The 16,934-nt window shown below is 37.6% G+C and overlaps 1 protein-coding gene across 11 annotated transcripts in view; it reads left to right on the top strand.

Moving 5' to 3' along the window:
* Positions 1–16,934, top strand: part of STAU2 (staufen double-stranded RNA binding protein 2) — a 332,823-nt gene that overhangs the window by 38,774 nt on the left and 277,115 nt on the right. Inside the window, exon 2 of one of the 11 annotated variants that reach the window (XM_050802290.1) lies at positions 3,132–3,244. The exons of the other annotated variants lie outside the window; for them this stretch is intronic. Within the exon in view, the coding sequence (XP_050658247.1) occupies positions 3,242–3,244 (3 nt within the window). The 5' untranslated portion in view covers positions 3,132–3,241. The remainder of the gene's footprint in view (positions 1–3,131; positions 3,245–16,934) is intronic. 11 annotated transcript variants of the gene reach the window in all.

Genomic DNA, 16,934 nt, shown 5'->3' on the forward strand with positions numbered 1-16,934 from the left:
AGTTAAGTGACTTGCTTAATAGTTCACAAGTGCCAGTGCCAGTACTTGAATGTATTTTCTTTGGCTCTCAAGTATGGTGTGCTTTCCATTAAATCACAGCTGCTAAAGTAGAAATGGAGACAGTAAATATACCAACAGTTACCTAGTGAGATATCTTTTCCAATGTGATATTTAGTTCTAACGTTAATCATTTATAAAAGTGGTATATACCACTGTTGTTATTATCTCTGCATTCACTTATATTGTTTTGTTAAATGGAAAGCAGTTTTTATTTATAGCTGTATACATTTATGTTTGCAAATACACATGTTACAAATCTACAACTAATGTATTTATGTTTGAGCTCTTCAGTTGCTTAAAATATCTTAGTTGTGCATAATTTCCTGTAGCACATTTAAATCTTGGCTATTGGAGATTATCATAATGATCATAAAATTTGTGTATAATGTGGCAGCATTTGTTCTCTAGGGGTTGATAAACTTCTTAAAGCAACTGGCTATTGGGTTATTTGCATCCTAGCATCTCCTACAAACTAAGGAAAATAAGAGGAAACTACAGTTTATCAATTTTGTTTTCTATTAGTGGTTTTTATGAAGGATTTAGGGGCAACAATTTAATTTGTTCATGTCTTTTATTCTTGCTTTAGCAGAAAAGATAGTTGTAGCCTTCGTCTACCTTTCCAGGTATATGTCCTAACTCTCTTTCTGGCTCATTCTGCCCTTAATCATGTTGAACTGTTTGCATTTCTCAGAATGCTTCATGTTCTTTTCAAATCTCTCTGCCTTTGCCTAAGTTGCATTGTCTTTCTGCCTTGAAGGTCCTTTTGCCCTTATTAATTGTTGAGCTCTCAGCTCCATGTTACATCTTCCACACGTTTGTGAAACCTCTGATCTCTCTACTGGGCCTCCAGCAGGACCTGTAGTTCTCTGTGGTAGCTGTTACTGTGTTGTAGTACAGTAATATATGTTGGTTATTAGTTTTGTGCTAGACTGAGCTTATTTATGGGTGTGTATTTTACTCTTCTACATTTCTTGGTCCCTGTAGTATATACTCTTTGCTCCTCATTGCCAGTTCCAGGTGTCCTTCCTTGAGACAGTCTCCCAGTTTTGAGTTTCGTATTAGCAGACATGCCTCATGATGCCTACATTGCCTCATGATAGTCACATCTGGGTGATTACATCACATTTCTTATGGCTCACTTTCATTCTCTTCAGCATTTCCCATTTTAATTTTTGGTGATTTCAACACCTAAACAGATGATTGTTCCAATATGTTGACCTTTCAGTTCCTTTAACGTCTCCAGTGATCTTGTTCTCTACTCTTCTTCAGCCACTCATGCCTATAATCACATTCTTGACTTTATCATTACCAATAACTGCATAATGTTAATTTCAGTCTTTCATCTTTCTGTAACACTTGCCTCCTAACTTTCTAGTTCATTCCCTGTGGTAATTTGACTTCCACAGTCCTTTCATACTGCAGATCCATTGATTCTGCCACCTTTTTACTTTTCCTCACTTTCCCCAATCCTCACATAGCTCTTTAACCTGCTTAAATGTTATGTGCCTTTTATGTACGTACCCTCAGCTGACTTGCCCAGCTCCTCCATTGTGTCCTGGATCCCAACCCATTTCACCTCTTCAAGGCCATTTCTCCAGTTTTGCTTCTTCTGCCTTCTTCTCCCAAGAGTGAAGAGCTAGACTACTCTTAACAGTTAGTGACACCATCCCTATCCTCTATATGTGGTAAAGGAAGGCCAGGCTACCTGGGAAGTTTCTGGAGGACTCTTAGGAGGATTTGGATTTCCTTAAGATTCTTTAGGAATCCATTGTAATTTTTGGAAGGGTTTATGAATTGGCCTTGTATCTATCTCCTTGTCTCACTGCTGGGGTTTTAAAGGCTAAACAGGTTTGTTGTGATGAAAGTAGACAACAGTGGGTCTCTTCTTATTTCTCGATAGTCCCAGGATTCCCTTGATTTTAAGGAGATTTGGAGATCCCTTTTGCCAACCTATGCCTGTTGCTGCAGGTGCTTTGGTGATAGACCACCCCCCTTAGCCTGTAGCTTGCTTATTTTGTAAAAGAGTACTAGAATAATTGGCATGTTCTTGAGTGAAACATGATATTTATGAGTTTACATAATAATATAGTTAATATTAATCCTAATTGGCTAAGTCTGGATCCTTTTTGTGAAAAGCAAAATCATTTTCATTCATGCATGTCTATCAGTGGCCTTTAGATGAGACATAAAATGTATTTTAATGAAGTTAATGATGATCTCTGGTAAGAAAAATTTAAACCTAGTTTTAACTTATTAATTTTCTTGGGGCTGGCGTGGTGACTCATGCCTGTAATCCCAGAAATTTGGGAGGGCGAGGCGGGAGGATCACTTGAGGTCGGGAGTTTGAGAACAGCATGGCCAACATGGCAAAACACCGTCTTTACTAAAAATACAAAAATTAGCCAGGGTGTGGTGGCACGTGCCTATAATCCACCTACTTGGGAGGCTGAGGCAGGAGAATCGCTTGAACCTGGCAAGTGGAGGTTGCAGTGAGCCAAGATCATACCACTGCACTACAGTTTGGGCTACAGAGTGAGACTCGGTCTCAAAAAAAATTTTTTTTTTTTTGTCGGTACATTAATTATATGGCAGTTCACACACACACTACACATATGCTGACATATTGATAAGTGGTTCTCATCTTTGGCTGTTAATTGGAATCATTTTGGGAGCTTTAAAAAATACTTATGCCTGAGTCTCATCCCCTTAATTTAATCAGTCTTGGGTGAAGCCCACACATCAGGAATTTTTTAAAGCTCTGAAGTGACTCAAAAGTACAGCCAGAGTTGGGAAACGCAGGACAGAGGTTAATGTCTTCAGTGTGGTATGGAATTATCTTCTCATATATCATGCTGACAGGTAGTGACCTATCTTACGTTTATATGCTTTCCTCTTTCCCCCATTAAGTATCACAGATTCTGAACAACTTTTAATATGTGACTATTAAAAAAATAATTTTGATCTTTGCCTTGCCTTCTTTTATTTTTCTGCTCAGTTTTTAATTGAACTCTGAAACAAGTTAGTATACCTTATAATAATGGGAGTTATTGTAATATTGCTTTGTTTCCTAGGTACCTGTATACAGTTATTTTTTCTACAGATTATTGTTTTGGTTTGCTCAAATCTCGAAAGAAGGCTGTTTTAATTAGAATATGAGGAAGAGAGCCATGAATAACATAAAATGGTATTTTCTTCTTTTCCATTATTTTCCTATTCTGATAATTTGTTGGTAGGCATGGCTAAGTTTCAAGTAAATTGCACTAGTGCTGATACTTTGAGATGGTTTACTTTGGAAAGGGTATCACTGAGGGAGGCAGTGTCATTCACTGGCCCTTAAACCAAATAGTCTTTAAAAAAAAAAATCTTTGTTAGAGTTGCCCAGCTTGATCTTTGCCCTTCATTGCCCAGCTTGTGTGACCTTGAACAACTAAAGTCTCAGTTTTCTTATCTGTAAATGGAGTAATATAATACCTCATAAAGTGGTATAATGGAGCGACGATTTGTAAGTTCTTCAGCATTGTGTTGACGATGGAGGTACTCAAATAATTATATTATTGCTTATTAGTCATATATAGGACTAAAACAACCACTTAGTAGAAGGTCTGTTGAGTATTTACTATGTGACAGGCACTGTTCCTGCACTGAAAATAAATAAGGTGCATATCATGCTGTTAGGAGCTTTGTCTCATAACATTCATTATGAAACCCACCAACATCTTAAGATCTTACTTTTGCCTGTAATCCCAGCACTTTGGGAGGCCAAGGTGGGCAGATTATGAGGTCAGGAGATCAAGATGATCCTGGTCAAAATGGTGAAGCCCTGTCTCTACTAAAACTATAAAAATTAGCTGGCCATGGTGGCGTGCACCTTTAGTCCCAGCTACTCGGGAGACCGAGGCAGGAGAATTGCTTGAATGTGGGAGGCGGAGGTTGCCGTGAGCCGAGATCGCACCACTGCACTCCAGCCTGGAGACAGAGGGATACTCTGTTTCAAAAAACCCAAAAAAACAAACAAAAAAAAAAAAACAAAAACAAAAACAAAAAAACTTAATTTTAGTTTATTATGAAAAATTTGAAATAGACACCAATGTTAAACTTCAACATTATCAATATTTTGCCAAGATAAATTTATTTACCACCCCCTACCCACTTTTTTCAACTGAAGTTCTTAAAAGAATTATGTCTGTTCACTCATAAGTGCTTTGGTATGCATCTGTAACTGATAAGGACCTTTAAAAAAATTGCCCACTGCACCGTCATTATGAGTAGATTAATAAGCCCAAATATTATGTAATACATGGTCTGTATCCATCTTTATTAGACTTAAAAATGTCTTTTTACATTTGCTTTATTCAAATAGGGTCCAAACAAGGATTGTGTATTACATTTGGTAGCTATATCTCTTTGGTCTCTTTTATTTATTAATACTAACACTCCCTTTATCCCCATCCCCTCTTTTCCTATGACATTGATTTGTTGCAGAAATAGAGTAATTTGTCCTATAAAATGTTCTACATCGTGAATTTGGCTGATTGTATGTAGGGATTGTTATATGAGGGGATTTCATCAATTGGATGAGTATCGAGCTAGAACAGAGATTTTGAGCTGTAGGATATGCCTCTTGAATACATAATTTTCAGACATGATGAAATCATCATTTTCTTTCTATGTACATTTGCAATGGGCATATAGAGAGTAAGGATAGTGGAAGGGAAATGTAGTAAAGAGTCATGAGAGAGAATATACTAAAAAGATGGGAGAACATTTTTTGAAGCAATGCAAACTGATTTCTTTCATAATTTAACCCATGCCAAAAGTATTGTTTCTGCTTTATATCTATGTGGAAAAAAAAGAACAAACATTTCCAGTGTCCCACAGAATTTTTTCGTTGCTTGTTGTAATCATCTCTCTTTGTACCTGGGACCCCACACAACTACTAATCTGCTTTCTGTGACTGTAGATTAGTTTGCAGTTTCTAAAACTATATAAATGTAATCATATAGTGGTATGTACTCCTACCAGACTGTTTTCACTTAGCGTAGTTATTTCGAGTTTGCTCATGCTTTTTGTGTGTCAGTATTTCTTCCTTTTTATTATTGAGTAGTAGTCCATTATGTGGATATAGCACACTTCGTTTTTTGGATATTCATCTGTTGATGCATATTTTGATTGTTTTTAGCTTTTTGCTATTATAATAAAGCTAATTTGAACATCTGTATAGAAGTCTTCACGTAGACATTGTGTTAGTCCATTCTTGTGTTGCTATAAATACCTGAGACTGGCTAATTTATAGGAAAAGAGGTTTAGTTAGCTCATGGTTCTGCAGGCTCTACAGGAAGCATAGCAGCATCTGCTTTTGTGGGGGGGCCTCAGGATACTTCCAATCATGGTGGAAATAAAAGGCATGTCGTATGGTAAAAGCAGGAGCAATGTGGGGATTGGGTGGGGCGGAGGTCCCACACACTTTTATATGACCAGATCTCATGAGAACTCACTATTGTGAGGACAGTAGCAAGGGATGGCGCTAAACCATTCATGAGAAATCCACCCCCATGATCCAGTCCCCAGACCCCACCTCCAACACTGGGGATTACAATCCAACATGAAATTTGGTGGGGACACAGACCCAAACCATATCAGACATATATTACCTTTTCTCTTTCTCTATTTTATTTTCTCTGTTTCTTTGGTAATAAGAGTGCCAGGAACATGTTGCAGATGCATGTTTAACTTTTTAAGACATTGCCAGATTTTTTTTTGCAAAAGTAGTTGTACCATTTTACATTCTCCTCAGCGGTGTATGAGCGTTCTAGTTTTTCTGCCCCCTTGCCTACAGGTTATATAGTCAGCCTTTCTAATTTTAGCCATTCTAATAGGTATGTGGTGGTATCTCATTGTGGTTTCAGTTTGCACTTCCGTAGTGACTGATAATGTTGGCCATCTTTTTGTGTGTTTGTCATCAGTGTATACTTTTAGTGAAGTGTCTGTGCAGATCTTTGCCCATTATTTTTTATTGGGTTGTTTGTTTTATTGTTCAGTTTTGAGAGTTCTTTATTCTGTTTGGTGCATATGTTTATAGTTGTTTTATCTTCTTGATGAATTGACCCTTTTATCAATAATAATGTTCTTTGTCTCTTTTTTAATTAAAAAATTATTTTTAATTTTTGTGGGTACATAGTAGGTATATATATTTATGAGGTGTATATATTTATGTGGTACATGAGATATTTTGGTATCTCATGTATACAATGCCTACAATGTATTTGGTACGTTGCATGTACCAAAATTTCTATGTGAAAAAAAGAACAAACATTTCCATTGTCTCACAAAATTTTCTCATTCTTTGTTGTAATCATCTCTCTTTGTACCTGAGACCCCAGGCAGCTACTAATCTTTTCTTCACATACATATTTCAGATAGATTAGACATGCAGTGCATAACAATCACATAATGGAAATTGGGTATCCAAAGCCTCAAGCATTTATCCTTTGTGTTACAAACAATCTAATTATACTCTTTTAGTTATTTTAAAGTGTAAAATTAAATTATTATTGACTATAGTCCCCCTGTGTGCTGCTGTCAAATACTAGGTCTTATCCATTCTTTCTATTTTTTTTGGTACCCATTAACCATCATCCCATCCCTTCATCCTCCTTGCTACTTTTCCCAGTCTCTAGTAACCATCCTTCTATTCTCTCTCTCTGTGAATTCAATTGTTTTGATTTTTAGAGCTCACAAATAAGTGAGAACATGCAATGTTTGTCTTTCTGTGCCTGGCTTATTTCACTTAACATAGTGACCTCCAGTTCTATTCATGTTACTGCAAATGACAGGATCTCATTCTTTTTTATGGCTGAATAGTACTCCATTGTGTATAAATACCACTCTTTATCCGTTCATCTGTTGATGGACATTTAGGTTGATTCCAAATCTTAGCTATTGTAAGCACTCCTAACAAACATGGGAGTGCAGATATCTCTTCAATATATGATTCCTTTTCTTTTGGGAATATACCTAGCAGTGGGATTGCTGGATTGTATGGTAGTTCTATTTTCAGTTTTTTGAGGAACCTCCAAACTGTTCTCTATAGTGGTTGTACTAATTTACATTCCTACTAACAACGTATGAGGGTGCCCTTTTCTCCACATCCTTGCCAGCATTTATTATTGCCTGACTTTTGGATAAAAGCCATTTTAACTTGAGCAAGATGGTATCTCAGTGTAGTTTTGTTTTGTAGTTCTCTGATGATCAGTGATGTTGAGCACTTTTTCATATACCTGTTTGCTGTTTAAATTGGATTATTAGATTTTTTTTCCTGTAGAGTTATTTGAGCTTCTTATATATTCTGATTATTAATACCTTGTCAGATGGATAGTTTGCACATATTTCTCTCCCATTCTGTGGGTTGTTTCTTCACTTTGTTGACTGTTTCCTTTGCTGTGCAGAAGGCTTTTAACTTGATGTAATCCCATTTGTCCATTTTTGCCTGTGATTGTGGGGTATTACTCAGGAAATGTTTGCTCACTCCAGTGTCCTGAAGATTTTCCCCAATGTTTTCTTGTAATAGTTTCATAGTTTGCGGTCTTAGATTTAAGTCTTTAATCCATTTTGATTTGATTTTTTTGTATATGGCAATAGATAGGGGTCTAATTTCATTTTTCTGCATATGGATATCCAGTTTTCCCAGTACTATTTATTGAAGAGACTGTTTTTTCCTCAGTGTATGTTCTTGACATCATTGTCGAAAATGAGTTCATTGTAGGTGTATGGATTTGTTTCTGGATTCTCTATTCTGTTTCATTGGTCTGTGTGTTTGTTTTTATGCCAGTACCATTTTGTTTTGGTTTCTATAGCTCTGTAGTGTAATTTGAAGTCAGGTAATGTGGTCCCTCCAGTTATGTTCTTTTTGCTCAGGATAGCTTGGCTATTCTGGGTCTTTTGTGATTCTATATAAATTTTAGGATTGTGTTTTCTATTTTTCTGAAGAGTGTCATTGATATTTTGATAGAGATTGCGTTGAGTCTGTAGGTTGCTTTGATTCTTCCAATCTATTTTTTTGTGTCCTCTTCAGTTTCTTTCATCAGTGTTTTATAATTTTTATTGTAGAGATTGTACACTTCCTTGATTGAGTTAATTCCTAGGTATTAAATTTTATTTAAGGCTATTATAAATGGGATTACTTTTTTGATTTCTTTTTCAGATTGTTCACTGTTGGCATATAGAAATGCTACTGATTTAGTATGTTTATTTTGTATCTTGCAACTTTACTAAATTTGTTTATCTTTCTAATAGTTTTTGTGGGGAAAAGAAAGAGAGATCAGCCTGTTACTGTGTCTATATAGAAAGAAGTAGACACAAGAGACTCCATTTTGTTCTGTATTTGAGATGCTGTTAATCTGTGACCCTGCCCCCAACCTTGTCCTTGCAAGAGACATGTGCTGCGGTGACTCAAGGTTTAATGGATTTTGGGCTGTGCAGGATGTGTCTTTGTTAAACAAGTGCCTGAAGGCAGCTTGCTGGTTAAAAGTCATCACCATTCTCTTAATTTCAACTACCCAGGGACACGTACACGGCCAAAGGTCACAGGGACCTCTGCCTAGGAAAGCTAGGTATTGTCCAAGGTTTCTCCCCATGTGATAGGCTGAAGTAATGCTAAAAGGTTTATGGAGATGTTTGCATATGCATCTCAAGGCACAGCATTTTCCTTTAAACTTATTCATGTCACAGAGGTTTTTGTTCATATGTCTTACTGCTGATATCCTCCCTACAATGATCCTATTGTCCTGCCACTCCCTTATCTTTAAGATGGTAAAGATAATTATCAGTATATACTAAGGGAACTCAGAGACCGGTGCAGGCGTGGGTCCTCTGTGCTGAGCGCCGGTCCCCTGGGCCCCCGCTTTTCTTTCTCTATACTTTGTCTCTGTGTCTCATTTCTTTTCTCAAGTCTCTCGTTCCACCTAACGAGAAACACCCACAGGTGTGGAGGGGCAGGCCACCCTTTCAGTTTTTTGTTGGAGTCTTTAGGTTTTTTAAAAATATAAGATCATATCATCTGCAAACAATGATAATTTGACTTCTTCTTTTCCAATTTGGATGCCCTTTCTTTCTTTCTCTTGTCTGATTGCTCTAGCTAGTACTTTCAGTATTATTTTGAATAACAGTGGTGAAAGTGGGCATCTTTGTTGTGTTACAGACCTAAGAGGAAAGGCTCATTATGATACTAGTCATGGATCTGTCATATATGGCTTTTATTATGTTCAGGCATGTTCCTTTTATACCCAGTTATTTGAGAGTTTTCATCACGAAGTGATGTTGAACTTTTATCAGATGCTTTTTGGCATCAATTGAAATGTATGGTTTTTGTCCTTCATTTTGTTGATATAATTTGTCACATTGATTGGTTTGTGTGTGTTGAACCATCCTTGCATCCCTGTGATAAATCCCACTTAGTAGTGATGAATGATCTTTTAAATGTATTGTTGGATTAGGTTTGCTAGTATTTTGTTGAGAGTTTTGGCATCAATATTCATCAGAGATACTGGTCTGTAGGTTTTTTTTTTTCTTTTTTTTTGATGTGTGTTTGGTTTTTGGTATCAGGGTAATACTGGCCTCATAGAATGAGTTTGGAAGCATTCTCTCCTCCTCTGTTTTTCAGAATAGTTTGAGTAGGATTGGTATTAGTTCCACTTTAAATATTTGGTAGAATTCAGCAGTGAAGCTATTGGGTCCCGGCCTTTTCTTTACTGGGAAAGTTTTCATTACTGCTTTGATCTCCTCACTTGTTACTGGTCTGCTCAGCTTTTGGATTTCTTCCTAGTTCAATCTTTGTAGGGTGTATATGTCTAGGAATTTGTCTGTTTCTTGAAGATTTTTCAATTTTTTGGCATATAGTTGCTCATAGTAGTTGCTAATGATCCTTTGAATTTCTATTGTATCAGTTGTAATGTCTCCTTTTTCATCTACGGTTTTATTTACTTGGGCCTTTCTTTTTTTTTTAGTCTGGCTAAAGCTTTGTCAAATATGTTTATCTTCTAAAACACCAACTTTTTTTATTGATCTTGTATAATTTTTTCATTTCAAATTCATTTATTTCTGCTCTGATCTTTATTATTTCTTTTCTTCTACTAATTTTGAGCTTAGTTTGCTGTTATTTTTCTAGTTTTAACTTTAAGGTGCATTGTTAGATTGTTTGAAATTTTTCCAGTTTTTTGATGTAGGTGCATATAGCTATAAGCTTCCCTCTGAATACTGCCTTTGCTGTATCCTGTAGGCTTTGGTTTATCATTTGTTTCAAGAAATTTTTCAATTCCCTTCTTAATTTCTTCACTGAAGTGGTCATTCAGGAGCATATTGTTTAATTCTTATGTGTTTGTGTAGTTTCCAAAATTCCTCTTGTTACTGATTTGTAGTTATATTCCATTGTGGTCAGTGAAGATGCTTGATATTAATTCAGGTTTTCTTTCTTTCTTTCTCTCTCTCTCTCTCTCTCTCTCTCTCTCTCTCTCTTTCTCTTTCTTTTCTTTCTTTCTTTCTTTCTTTTTTTCTTTCTTTTCTTTTCTTTCTTTCTTTCTTTCTTTCTTTTCTTTCTTTCTTTCTTTCTTTCTTTCTTTCTTTCTTTCTTCTCTCTCTCTCTCTTTCTTTCTTTCTCTTTCCTTTCTTTCCTTTCGTTTTCCTTTCTTCCTTTCTTTCCTTCCTTTCTTTCCTTTCTTTCTTTTCTGTGTTTTAAGACTTGTTTTGTGAACTAACATGGTTTATCCTTGAGAATGATCCATGTGTTGAGGAGAAAAATGTGTATTCTGCAGCCTTTGGATGAAATGTGTAAATATCTATTAGATCCATTTTGTCTATAGTGCAGAATAACTCTGATGTTTCTTTGTTGATTTTCTTTCTGGGAGATCTGTGCAGTGCTGAAAGTGGGGTGTTGAAGTCTCCAGCTGTTGTATTGGGGTCTATCTTTCTCTTTTGCTGTAATAATATTTGCTTTATGTATCTGAGTGCTCCAGTATTGGTTGTGTATATATTTATAATTGTTATATCCTCTTGCTGAATTGACGCCTTTATCATTATATAATGACCTTTTTTTGTCTCTCCTTAGAGTTTTTGTCTTGAAATCTGTACTCCTTTTTCTGATACGAGTATAGCTATGTCTGCTCTTTTTTGTTTCCATTGCCATGGAATATGTTTTTCCATCCCTCTCTTTTCCATCTGTGTGTGTCTTCATAGGTGGGGTGTGTTTCTTGTAGGCAACAGATCATTGGATCTTGTTTGTGCCTCCATTCAGCTACTCTGTGTCTTTTGACTAATGAGTTTAGTTCATTTACATTCAGTGTTATTATTGCTAAGTAGGAACTTTCTCCTGCCATTTTGTTACTTGTTTTCCTGTGGTTTTTGGTCTTTTCTTCCTTCTTTCCTTTTTTCCTGTGTTCCTTTTAGTGAAAGGATTTTCTGTGGTGGTATGCTTTAATTTATTGCTTTTTTTTTTGGATGTGTATCTGTTGTATGTTTTTTGATTCAAGGTTACCATGAGACTTACAGATGCTGTCTTTTTAAAAATAAATTTTTTTATTTTTTAAAAATTTTATTATTATTTGTTTTTGAGACAGAGTATTGCTCTGTCTCCCAGGCTGGAGTGCAGTGGCGTGATCTTGGCTTACTGCAGTCTCTGCCTCCCAGGTTCAAGTGATTCTCATGCCTCAGCCTCCCGAGTAACTGGGGTTACATGTGTACTCCACCACGCCTGGCTAATTTTTCTATTTTTAGTAGAGATGGGGTTTCGCTGTGATGGCAAGTCTGGTCTCAAACTCCTGGCCTCAAGCAATCCACCTGCCTCGGCCTCCCAAAGTACTGGGATTACAGGTGTGAGCCACTGCGCCAGTGCAAATACTATCTTATAACCCATTATTTTAAACTGATGACAGCTTAACACAATTGCATAAACAAACTTGCAAAAAGAAAGTTAATAAAAACTCTACACTTTAACTTTGTCCCTGCTGCCTGCTTTTTAACTTTTTGTTGTTTCTCTTTATGTCTTATTTCACTATTTCTTGAAAAGTTGTTGTAGCTGTTATTTTTGATTGATTCATTATTTCATCTTTCTACTTCAGTTAAGAGTACTTTATACACCACAGATACAGTGTTATACTCTTCTGTATTTTTCTGTATGCTTACCATTACCAGTGAGTTTTGTACCTTCAGATGATTTCTTCTTTCATTAATACCCTTTTCTTTCAGATTGAAGAACTCCCTTTAGCATTTCTTGTAGAACAAGTCTGGTGTTGATGAAGTCCCTCAGATTTTGTTTGTCTGGGAAAGTCTTTATCTCGCCTTCGTACTTAAAGGATATTTTCATCAGATATACTATTCTAGGTGAAAGTTTTTTTCCTTCAGCACTTTTAAAATATGTCTTGCCATACTCTCCTAACCTTTAAGGTTTCCACTGAAAAGTCTGCTGCCGATTAGCTGGGTATGGTGGTGCACACCTGTAATTCCAGCTACTCGGGAGGCTGAGGCAGGATAATTGCCTGAACCCGGGAGGTGGAGATTGTAGCGAGCCAAGATCCCAAGATCGTGTCACTGCACTCCAGCTTGGGTGACAGAGCGAGACTCTGTTTCAAAACAAAACAAAACAAACAAAAAAACAAAAGTCTGCTGCCAATTGTATTGGAGCTCCATTGTATGTTATTTTTTTCTTTTTTCTGGCTGTTTTTAGGATCCTTTCTTTATCTTTGACCTTTGGGAATTTGATTCTTAAATGCTTTCTTAAATCTTTGACCTTTGGGAATTTGATTCTTAAATGCTTTGAGGTAGTCTTCATTGGGTTAAATCTGCTTGGTGTTCTATAACCTTGTATTTGAATGTTGTTATCATTCTGGTTTGGGAAATTATCTGTTATTATCCCTTTGAATAAAGTTTCTACTGTTACTTCTTTTTCTACCTTTTTTTTCTACCTTTTCTTTAAGGCCAGTAAATCTTAGATTTGCCCATTTAAGGCTATTTTCTAGATGTTTTTGGTGTGCTTCATTGCTTTTTATTTTGTTTTCTTTTGTCTTTTCTATCTGTGTAATTTCAAATAGCCTGTCTTCAAGCTCACTAATTCTTTCTTCTTAATGAGAAGAGATTAAGAAGAGAAGAGAGAAGAGTCTCTTCTTAATGAGAAGAGACTTTGATGTAGTCCACATCATGTCAGTTGCATTTTTAACTCTGGAATATAAGCTTGATTCTTTTTAATTTTGATCTCTTTGTCAAATTTATCTGATAAGAATTCCGAATTCCCTTTCTGTGTTGTCTTGAATTTCTTTGAGTTTCCTCAAAACAGCTATTTTGAATTATCTGCCTGAAACGTCATATATCTCTCTTTTTCCAAGTTTGATCCCTTGTGCTTTATATTAGTTCATTTGGTTAGGTCATATTTTCCTGAATGGTGTTGATGGTTGTAGATATTGGTTGGTGTCTGGGCTTTAAACAGTTGGGTATTTACTGTAGTCTTCAGAGTCTGAGCTTGTTTATGCCTGTCCTTGGGAAGTCTTTTCAGGAATTTGAACGATCGTGGGCCCCAATCCCAACAATGCTGTGGCTTTTGGAGACTTGTTAGAGGTATAGCCTTGGCAGCCTTGAATAAGATCTGGAAGAATTCTCAGGATTACCAGGCAGAGATTGTTGTTCTTTTTCCTTACTTTCTCCCAAACAAATTGGAGGGCTAAGTCACTTGGAATTGGGGGTGTGGTGATGCAGGCACCTCTTTGGTCATCATCCCTGGGATTGCTGTGGGTCAGACCTGAAGCCAGCGCAGCACTGGCCTTGCCCAAGGCCCTTCCCTTCAGGGTGGCGGGTTTTTCCTCAGGGTCCAGGTGTGTCCAGAGATGCTGTCTGAGAGCCAGGGATTGGAATCAAAAACCTTAGCAATTTACCTGATGTTTTCTTCTATTGTGGCTAAGCTGGCACTCAATCCATAATACAAAGGTTCTCCCACTCTTCCCTCCCCTTTCCACAGGCACAGGAACCTCTCCTTGTGGCTACCAACACCACCACTGGTCCACGGGCTCACCCTTCAGGTCAGTGGGCTCCCTGAAGTAGATCCGGAAATGCTGTCCAGTGTAGGTGTGGACTCAGGGACCCCAAGAGCCTGCTTTTTGCTCTTCCCCACTGTGACTGAGCTGGTACCTAGGGTACAAGACAATATTCCCTTTACTTTTTCCTCTGCTTTTCTTAAACAGGAGTCTTTCACCATAGCCACCATAGCTGGGAATGTGCTGGGTCACCCCTGAAACCAGCACATGTCAGAGCCCAGGGCCCACTGCATACTCCCTGGGTATCAGTGGTGATTATTCGGGACCCATTGGTTCTTTGGTCAGCAGGTAATGAATCCTGCCAGGATTGAGTTCTTACCCTCAAGGCAGTGGGTTCCTTTCTGGCCCATGGTGTGTCTACAGATGTTGTCTTGGAGCTAGGGCCTGGAATGGGGGCCTCACGGCTCTGCCTGGTGCCTTATCCTATGGTGGCTTAGCTGATATCCAAAATATAAGACAAAGTTCTCTTTTTTCTTCACTTTCCCCTCCTTAAGCAGAAGGAAGTAGACACTTTCATTGCTACAAGTTGCACTGCCTGGGGTTAGGGTAGGGATGGCATAAGCACTCCCTTAGCCATTCCAGCTGGTGTCTGCCTAGGTTGTGTGCCGTCCTAGTTCACTGTAAGCCCAGCCTCACACTAGGAGTTGCCTAGAAGTATAGTCCTAGACTGCCTTTCAGATTTATCTAGGACCCTGGAGCACTTCAGCCTGTGGTGGCAAGTCTTGCCAAGAAATTCAAGTTCCAACTGCTATGATGGGCAATTCCCCTCCGGTTCGTGCTGGTCCAGATCCTCCCTCCCTATGCAGGTGCTGGCTGAGCTCAGCACGTCTTCATTGTCTGCTGTGCCAGGGCAGCACTGAGTTTAATGTACTGTTTTCCAATACTGTGCTCTCCTTTCTCAGAGTGTACAGATTTTCTCTCCACACCACATGGCTGCTGCTGGGAGTGTGGCAGAGGGTTGGTGTTGGCAATTCAGGACTCTCCTACCCTCCTCAATGCCTCTTTTGGCAATATGAAGTTAAAGCCAGGTACTGTTATTGTCCACCTGATTTTTGTTTCTTGTAATGGTGCTTTTCTGTGTCCATAGTTGTTAAAATTTGGTGTTCCAGTGGGAGTGATGATTGGGATATGCTTCTATTCCACCATCTTGCTCCACCCTCCTCTGTAATTTTACTCTACCCTCCTCTGTAATTTTTCTCTACCCTGCTCTGTAATTTTACCCAGTGAACATACTTTGTGTGTGGTCTGAATTCTTTGTATTTATTGAGACTTATTTTGTGGCCCAGAAAATGGTCCGTCTTGGTAAACGCTCTGTGAACAATAGAGAACAAGTGTATATTCTACTTTTCTTGGTTGGAGTATTCTAACAGTATTGATCAGATTGTGTTGGCTGATGGTATTGTTCAACTGTACTATATTCTTGGTGATTTTTTTTTTTTTTTGCTTGTATCAGTTTTTGATAAGGAGTATTAAATCTGACTTTAATTGTCAATTTTCTAGTTTAAATTTTGTCAGTTTTTGCTTCATTTATTTAAGCTGTGTTATTAGGTGCCTAAATGTTTAGGATAACAGTGTCTTCTTAATTGCTTTCTTTATTCATATGAAATGACCTTTGTTACCACTGGTAACAGTCTTTACTCTGGAATCCACTTAGTCTGATATATATAGCCATTCTAATTTCTCCTTGATTTATGTGAGTATATGTTTTTTGTCCTATTACTTTAAAACTGTATGTGCTTTTATATTGGAAGTACAGTTTTTTTTAGGTAGCATGTAGTTTGATTTTGCATTTTATCTAGTTTGACAATCTCTGACTTTCAAATGGGGGCATTTACACCGTTTTGTCCTAATTTTCATAACTAACCATGTGTTCTTATTGGCCCCATTTCATTAAAGAGGTAAGAAACTGAAAGTTAGAAAGAATAATTGACTGCCCAGTATTGTACATAGTAAATGGTCAAGCTGTGGCTTAAATTCATAAACAGTCTCCAGCATTCCGTCTTAAAACTACTAAACTTTTACTGTAGTAGGAATCTTAAGAGAGATTTTAGAAAAGCTTAAGATTGTCATGGAAATACTTACATTTTACAGAAAGTTCATGTTGATGGTGGTGAGAATGGTAGTTTCAGTGGGAAAGTTTGATATTAAGGGAACTGCTTTAAGATAATAGAAAGAATTTTTTTTTCTATACTTTCAACACTGCACTTAAATTTTTTTTTTTTAATTAAAAAATTTGTTTTTGAGATAAGGCCTTGCTCTGTTGCCCAGGCTAGAGTACAGTTGTGCAGTCATAGCTCACTGCAGCGTTGATCTCCTGGGCACAAGGAATCTCCCTGCTTCAGCCTCCTCAGTAGCTGATACTACAGGTGCACACCACCATGCCTGGAGAATATTTTACATTTTTAGTAGGGCCGAGCTCTCTCTGTGTTACCCAGGCTGGTCTCGAACTTCTAAGCTCAAGTGATCCTCCCACCTTGGCCTCCCAAAGTGCTAGGATTCCAGGCATAAGCCACCACACCTGGCTGTAATACTTCATTTCTGACACTAAATATGTGGGGTTTTTTCCCACGCCAGCAAATTCTTGAATTGTCCCCATACACTGACTGGATGGTCCTACTGTTTAACTAAATTCTGACACTAACTGCCCATGGTTAGTGTAGACCCTGCAGGTTAAGGGCTCAGTCCCACAACACTGCTCTCACTTCACATGACAGTCACAAATCTGGGTCTTCTAAACTTGTGACCAACTGGCTGTAAACTGGGGGTTCCCAGCACCCTCTTCTCAGGTTCCATAATTTGTTATAA

The sequence above is a fragment of the Macaca thibetana genome, chromosome 8 (genome assembly GCF_024542745.1).
Source record: "Macaca thibetana thibetana isolate TM-01 chromosome 8, ASM2454274v1, whole genome shotgun sequence".
Classification (NCBI taxonomy): Eukaryota; Metazoa; Chordata; class Mammalia; order Primates; family Cercopithecidae; genus Macaca; species Macaca thibetana.